The 7,500-nt window shown below is 57.2% G+C and overlaps 1 protein-coding gene across 1 annotated transcript in view; it reads left to right on the top strand.

Annotated features, from left to right (window-relative positions):
• Window positions 1-7,500, top strand: part of nhsl1b (NHS-like 1b) — a 166,183-nt gene that overhangs the window by 145,905 nt on the left and 12,778 nt on the right. Inside the window, exons 5-8 of the mRNA XM_062550335.1 lie at window positions 1,345-1,567; window positions 2,124-2,134; window positions 5,424-5,670; window positions 5,734-7,500. The exon at window positions 5,734-7,500 is cut by the window's right edge and continues 328 nt beyond it. Of these exons, the coding sequence (XP_062406319.1) occupies window positions 1,345-1,567; window positions 2,124-2,134; window positions 5,424-5,670; window positions 5,734-7,500 (2,248 nt within the window). The remainder of the gene's footprint in view (window positions 1-1,344; window positions 1,568-2,123; window positions 2,135-5,423; window positions 5,671-5,733) is intronic.

Here is a 7,500-nt window from a genome sequence, read left to right as displayed (position 1 = left end):
TCTGTCTTCACTCTGAGCAGTCTGTCCTTCTGCCTGGTGCTGTGTGTGTGCTGTGCATGTGAAGTGCATGGCTGTGTGTGTGTGTGTGTGTGTGTGTGTGTGTGTGTGTGAGGTGCATGGCTGAGTGTGTGTGTGTGTGTGTGTGTGTGTGTGTGTGTGTGTGTGTGTGTGTGAGGTGCATGGCTGAGTGTGTGTGTGTGTGTGTGTGTGTGTGTGTGAGGTGCATGGCTGAGTGTGAGTGTATGTGTGTGTGTGTGTGTGTGTGTGTGTGAGGTGCATGGCTGAGTGTGTGTGTGTGTGTGTGTGTGTGAGGTGCATGGCTGAGTGTGAGGTGCATGGCTGAGTGTGTGTGTGTGTGTGTGTGTGTGTGTGTGTGTGTGTGTGTGTGAGGTGCATGGCTGAGTGTGTGTGTGTGTGTGTGTGTGTGTGAGGTGCATGGCTGAGTGTGTGTGTGTGTGTGTGTGTGTGCGGTGCATGGCTGAGTGTGTGTGTGTGTGTGTGTGAGGTGCATGGCTGAGTGTGTGTGTGTGTGTGTGTGTGTGTGTGTGTGTGTGTGTGTGTGTGAGGTGCATGGCTGAGTGTGTGTGTGTGTGTGTGTGTGTGTGTGTGTGAGGTGCATGGCTGAGTGTGTGTGTGTGTGTGTGTGTGTGTGTGAGGTGCATGGCTGAGTGTGTGTGTGTGTGTGTGTGTGTGTGTGTGAGGTGCATGGCTGAGTGTGTGTGTGTGTGTGTGTGTGTGTGTGTGTGTGTGAGGTGCATGGCTGAGTGTGTGTGTGTGTGTGTGTGTGTGTGTGTGTGTGTGTGTGAGTGTGTGTGTGTGTGTGTGTGTGTGTGTGTGAGGTGCATGGCTGAGTGTGTGTGTGTGTGTGTGTGTGAGGTGCATGGCTGAGTGTGTGTGTGTGTGTGTGTGTGTGTGTGAGGTGCATGGCTGAGTGTGTGTGTGTGTGTGTGTGTGTGTGTGTGTGAGGTGCATGGCTGAGTGTGTGTGTGTGTGTGTGTGTGTGTGAGGTGCATGGCTGAGTGTGTGTGTGTGTGTGTGTGTGTGTGTGTGTGTGAGGTGCATGGCTGAGTGTGTGTGTGTGTGTGTGTGTGAGGTGCATGGCTGAGAGTGTGTGTGTGTGTGAGGTGCATGGCTGAGTGTGTGTGTGTGTGTGTGTGTGTGTGTGTGTGTGTGTGAGGTGCATGGCTGTGTGTGTGTGTGTGTGTGTGTGTGTGTGTGTGTGAGGTGCATGGCTGAGTGTGTGTGTGTGTGTGTGTGTGTGTGTGTGTGTGAGGTGCATGGCTGAGTTGTGACTAACCGGCGCCCCCTTGTGTTTGCCTGCTGCTCCTGCCCGCTGGTCTCCAGGGGAGACGTTCGACCGCCAGGCCAGCGTGCGGCGCTCTATGCTAAACTCTGATACGGTGGCCCGCAGGCCCAAAAAGGTCAAGAGGAGAAAGACTATTTCAGGGCTGCCGGACAACCTCCAGCAGGAACTAGGTACGGTACGGCCGCCTCGGCTCCCTGCCCTCCTTCCTGTCGCCGCGCTCTCCTCTGCGGCCATCTTCCCATCATGCACCTCTGCCATGTAGTCAGCCCGGGGGGAGCGGCGGCCATCAGCCTTCGCCATGACCCATGACCTCATCACTCCAGACATGCTCCCCCCCCCCCCCCATACTCCAGCTAGTGTTCTCCCAGTAGCTCCACAGTAGACCCCTATCACCAGACCTAGTGCCTCCATCTCCTCACTGCTCCAGACTTCAGTGCAACTGTTTTGATATGATGTGAACATGTGTGTGTGTGTGTGTGTGTGGTGGTTCTTTCTACTAGGACTGTTGAGTTTGTAGCTTCGCTGTTTTGATGTGGAAGTGTGTGTGTGTGTGTGTGTGTGTGGGGGGGGGGGGGGGGTGGTTGAGTGTGCTGGAGTGCGGTTAGCAGCAGCAGCATCTCTGCAGCCTGTAGCTTCATCCCTGCTCATTCTAGAATGGTGACGGTGGACAAACGGCCATCATTCTGGAATGTTCACCATTAATCACGGAATGTTTTGGCCCTGGAATCGGAATGTGTTCCCCACTGTCCGCTGGAATGAGTTCTCCAGGGGTCAGAAGCCCTGCTGTGTGTCCGGTGTGCATCCTGTTTGGCCGCAGTGCTAATCGCAGTGTGATTTTCTCTGCTCTGCACCCAAGCAGCTGCTAGAGCTAGCGTGTAATCGCTGCAGCCCCACTAGCAGCGCGCACCACGCCGCCTGCCTGCTGCCACTCAAGAGAGGCCCCGCAGAGTTACCGTTACCGTTAGCATTAGCTCTTAGCAGTGCCACTCAAGAGAGGCCCCGCAGGGTTACCGTTACCGTTAGCATTAGCTCTTAGCAGTGCCACTCAAGAGAGGCCCCGCAGGGTTACCGTTACCGTTAGCATTAGCTCTTAGCAGTGCCACTCAAGAGAGGCCCCGCAGGGTTACCGTTACCGTTAGCATTAGCTCTTAGCAGTGCCACTCAAGAGAGGCCCCGCAGGGTTACCGTTACCGTTAGCATTAGCTCTTAGCAGTGCCACTCAAGAGAGGCCCCGCAGGGTTACCGTTACCGTTAGCATTAGCTCTTAGCAGTGCCACTCAAGAGAGGCCCCGCAGGGTTACCGTTACCGTTAGCATTAGCTCTTAGCAGTGCCACTCAAGAGAGGCCCCGCAGGGTTACCGTTAGCGTTAGCATTAGCTCTTAGCAGTGCCACTCAAGAGAGGCCCCGCAGGGTTACCGTTAGCGTTAGCATTAGCTCTTAGCAGTGCCACTCAAGAGAGGCCCCGCAGGGTTACCGTTACCGTTAGCATTAGCTCTTAGCAGTGCCACTCAAGAGAGGCCCCGCAGGGACACCGTTAGCGTTAGCATTAGCTCTTAGCAGTGCCACTCAAGAGAGGCCCCGCAGGGTTACCGTTAGCGTTAGCATTAGCTCTTAGCACTGTAGTTAGCAGCAGTGTTTGTGGTGGCCACGTTGTTATTATTGATGCTAATATAGCTCAGTGCAAATCAAACCAGCTAATAGGCTAACTGAAATAACCCCCCATAGTGAGCCCCCCCCCCCCGGATGAGACCCTCACACACTCCGCTTGACCTTTGACCTTTGGCCCTGAGCAGATGTTGGGCTCCATCAGAGAGCCTAGTGACCCCTGCAGATGTGTGTTATCCGCTGCAAATCTGCCATGAGAGCCTCTTGGACCAAAGGCTCTCTCTCTCTGTGTGTGTGTGTGTGTGTGTGTGTGTGTGTGTGTGTGTGTGTGTGTGTGAGAGAGAGAGAGGACAGGACACTGCTGCCCTAAGTGAAAGTCATTTGTGTCCAGATCAAGCCCCACTCCCACTCTTACACACTAACACACACACACACACACACACAAACACACACACACACACACACACACACACACACACACACACACACACTATAAAGTCACACTCCCAGAGATGCTTTTAACTGGCCTTAAATCCACACAGCCACTATCACATAAGGACTTTATGCACTAATGCCACAATGCCCCCCCCCACACACACACACACACTGCACACACATTTCTATCCATCTGCTTGACTTTATAGTGGGGGTGTGTGTGTGAGAGAGAGAGAGACTGTGTTTGTTTCTTTTATTTTCATATTGAACTTTAAGCATTGTTCACCCAAAGAAAACCAGAAACGCGTTAATGTATCAGTTCCACATTCAGGTCTTCTGAAGATTTTTGCCTTATTATGAATTCATGCAGGCAGAATTCTCACACGTCTGTGTGTGTGTCTTTGTGTGCGTATATATATATCTGTCTGTGTGTGTGCTTTTGCCTTATTATGCATGGAGACAGAATTGTCACGTGTGTGTATGTGTGCATGACATGTTTTACATAGGTGTGTGTGTGTGTGTGTGTGTGTACGCAAATGTTTGTGAGTTTGTGTGTGTTCATTGACACATGAGCGCACAAGTGTGGCAGTGTGCGTTGGTGTGAAAATGTTTGACGCCACTTCACCAGCTGCCTGACACACCTCCTAAGGAGACAGTGTGAGTGTGTGAGGGAGAGAGAGAGAGAAGAGAGAGAGAGAGAGAGAGGGGGGGGGAGTTGGATAGACAGAGAGGGCTGGGAAGGAGAGATAGATACATAGGGGGCTGTGTAGAGAGGGATAGATAGAGGAGGAGAGATAGAGGAGAGAGAGATAGAGAGGAGGAGAGAGAGAGGAGGAGAGGAAGAGAGACTGAGAGAGAGGAGGAGAGAGAGAGGAGGAGAGGAAGAGAGACGGACTCGTCCTGGTTGTTACTGCTCGTCCTCAGTCTCAGACGGCAGCAGCAGGATACAACAGCAGCACAGGGGACAGCTGCAGTCTGTGAGTGTGTGTGTGTGTGTGTGTGTGTGTGTGTGTGTGTGTGTGTGTTTGAGATGGAGAGAGAGAGTGTGTGTCTGTATGTGAGTGAGCGAGAGAGTGTGTATGTGTGTGTTTGAGATGGAGAGAGAGAGAGAGTGTGTGTGTGTGTATGTGAGTGAGCGAGAGTGTGTATGAGTGAGTGAGTGAGTGAGTGAGTGTGTGTGTGTGTGTGTGTGTGTGTGTGTGTGTGTGTGTGTGTCTGGCTCCTGGTCATCTGCTCCATCAGAAGGATCTGCAGGTCATTAACACGTCAGAGCAGCCCGGCGCTAATCTCATTAATTAGCCTCCGCTACTGACCAGCAGGAACACAGCCGCTCTGCTGACCACGATGGACCTCTCAGGAATGGAGAGAGGGAGAGGGAGAGGGAGAGAGAGAGAGAGAGAGAGAGAGAGAGTGAAGGAGGGAGGGGGACAGATAGAGAGAAGGAGAGAAAGAGAGAGAGAGTGCAGAGCAGAGAGAAGAACAGAAGTATAGGGAGTGAGTGAGTGAGTGTTGATGTTGAAGTATTGAGTGTGTGTTGTGGTGTGTTGATGTTGAAGTGAGAGTGTGTTGTGGTGTGTTGAGTGTGTGTTGTGGTGTGTTGATGTTGAAGTGAGAGTGTGTGTTGATGTTGAAGAGAGTGTGTTGTGGTGAGTGTGTTGATGTTGAAGTGAGAGTGTGTGTTGTGGTGAGTCTGTTAATGTTGAAGGGCAGGACCGTGGAGTAGGTGAGTGTTTTAGTGCGAGTGTGTGTGTTGTAGTACAGTACGTAGCAGTGAGTGAGTGTGTGTGTTGATGTTGATGTTGTTGCTGTGGTGCTGACGTGTGTGTGTAGATGTTGATGCTGATGCTGTTGCCATGACACTGACGTGTGTGTGTGTGTGTGTGTGTGTGTGTGTGTGTGTGTGTGTGTGTGTGTGTTGTAGTACAGTACGTAGCAGTGAGTGTGTGTGTTGATGTTGATGTTGTTGCTGTGGTGCTGATGTGTGTGTGTAGATGCTGATGCTGTTGCCATGACGCTGACGTGTGTGTGTGTGTGTGTGTGTGTGTGTGTGTGTGTGTGTGTGTTGTGGTCCCACAGCAGCAGCAGCAGCAGGTGCGGGCCGGTGTGGAGAGGTGCGTCCCCACTCCATGTTCCTGCCGGGTCAGTTCTGCACTCTGGGCCGCTCGAGCAGCGTGAGCGTGAGCGTGACCTCTGACCTGCGGCGCTCGGACACCTGCGACTCCGGCGTGCAGACGGAGGACGTGCGGGTCGTCGTGGTTCCCCCCAGCGTGCGCCGCATCCGGGCCCAACGCGGCCACGGCATCGCCGCTCAGATGGCCGGAATGTCCAGCTCCTCCTCCGGGAACATCAACATCAACAACGTCTCCACCTCCACCTCCTCCGACAGCCTGAGCCTGATTGGCTCGCCCGCCGCCGGAGCCCCGCCCCTCTTCTTCAACGGCGACGCCCACCAGCAGCACCAGCGCTTCCTGAGCCTGCCGCGCGGCGCCCGAGTCTCGCTCCACGCAGAGCCGCTGTACAGTAGCACCCCCTGCAGGCCGGAGGAGAGAAGTGCGCCCGCAGGCACCGCTAGCACCTCCAGAGGGCAGATCGGGCGGCTGCAGGTGGACGACACGGCGGTGCACCTGAGGAGCTCCCCTCGGCCAGGTGCGGGGGGGCGGCCGCGCTCACAGGAGGTGAGGGGCACGGGGGGGTCAGAGTGGGGGGGTCGTGGTGGTGGGGGGGCCGGGGGGCCGGTGTGTGTGCTGGTGTCTCCCCACGCCGCCTACTCCACCTCCGTCATCCCCAACGCCACGCTGTCCTGCTCCGCAGAGGTCATCGCCCTGCACACGACCCCCAGTGGCCCCACCCCCCACCCGCCGCACGGACGCCCTCTCAGCATGACGGTCGCCACGGTGACCAACGGAGAGGGCCACGGCCGCCACGCCCACAGCTGCTCGGACGTCGCGTCCAGCACACACACGCTCCACAACAGCCAATCGGACGCCGCCGCCGCCGCCGCCGCAGGAACCCCCGGGGACGAGCACTGGATCTACGACACGCCCGAGAACGTGGCGCCCCGACGACGACCTCTGACCTCCAGCTGCTCCACCCCCATCCAGCAGCTGTACGGCAGCCTGGAGAGGTCGTCTCTGGAGCGGTCGCCGCGGGAGACGGACTCGGGCTCGCTGTGCTCCGTGGACGCGGACGGCTACTACACCTCCATGCACCTGGACTCCGGCCTGCGCTCGCGTTGCCAAGGCAACGGGGCGGCGGGCAGAGTACCCACGACGCGCCACAGCATGTACGAGTGCCTGGGCGCCCCCGGCAACGACGACGAGCACGCCGGCGGTTTCTACGGCGACGGCAGCAGCACTACGCTCTCGCGCTCCATCTCGCTCCGCAAGTCCAAGAAGCCGCCGCTGCCGCCCGCACGCACCGACTCGCTACGCCGCCGAGCGCCTCGCCATGCCACCGCGAGCGCCCAATCAGAGTCAGACGACGGGCGCGTGCTGCTCAACGCCTCTCTGATGGCGTCGCTGCAGCACTCCCTGCAGCTGGGCCTGAGGGGCAAGATGGCGTCCAAGTCCGCCTCCGCCTCCCACAGCCCGTCCAGCGACTACGACGAGCCCTGGACACACACACTGCGTCCGCAGAGCAGCCAGAGCAGCCTCAGCGCCGGCAGCAGCGGCCTCTCGCCACACACACACACACACACACACACCAACGCTAACGTGTACGCCCTGTGCCACGTCACGCCCGCACACAGCGACACCAGCAGCCTGCGCTCAGACTACACCGACTCCTGGGCCTACTACATGGACCAGACGCACACACACACACACACACACACACACACGCCGTCCCCTGGACACACACACGCCAGTGGGGCGGGAGGAGGGGCCTTGGACGGGCAGACGGGGGAGGGGCTGGCGAACGGCGAGCGAGCGGCCCCTCAGGCCACAGCGCCCCCTGGCGGTCAGGAGGGGTCAGTGCTGGCGATGGCGAAGGCTCAGGCGGGGGGGGGGTCGTCGTCTCCGGAGCGCGTGCAGCGGCTCACCTCGCCCTCCAGCGGCTACTCGAGCCAGTCCAACACGCCCACCGCGGTTACGCCCGTGCCCTCCTTCATGCGCTGCCTCTCGCCCGCCGCCGTCGCCGCCGGCAACAAGCCACG

Source organism: Sardina pilchardus, chromosome 12 (genome assembly GCF_963854185.1).
Source record: "Sardina pilchardus chromosome 12, fSarPil1.1, whole genome shotgun sequence".
NCBI classification, from domain to species: Eukaryota; Metazoa; Chordata; class Actinopteri; order Clupeiformes; family Clupeidae; genus Sardina; species Sardina pilchardus.
The sequence above is the reverse complement of the archived record's forward strand: the minus strand, read 5'-3'. Positions and strand labels throughout refer to the sequence as shown.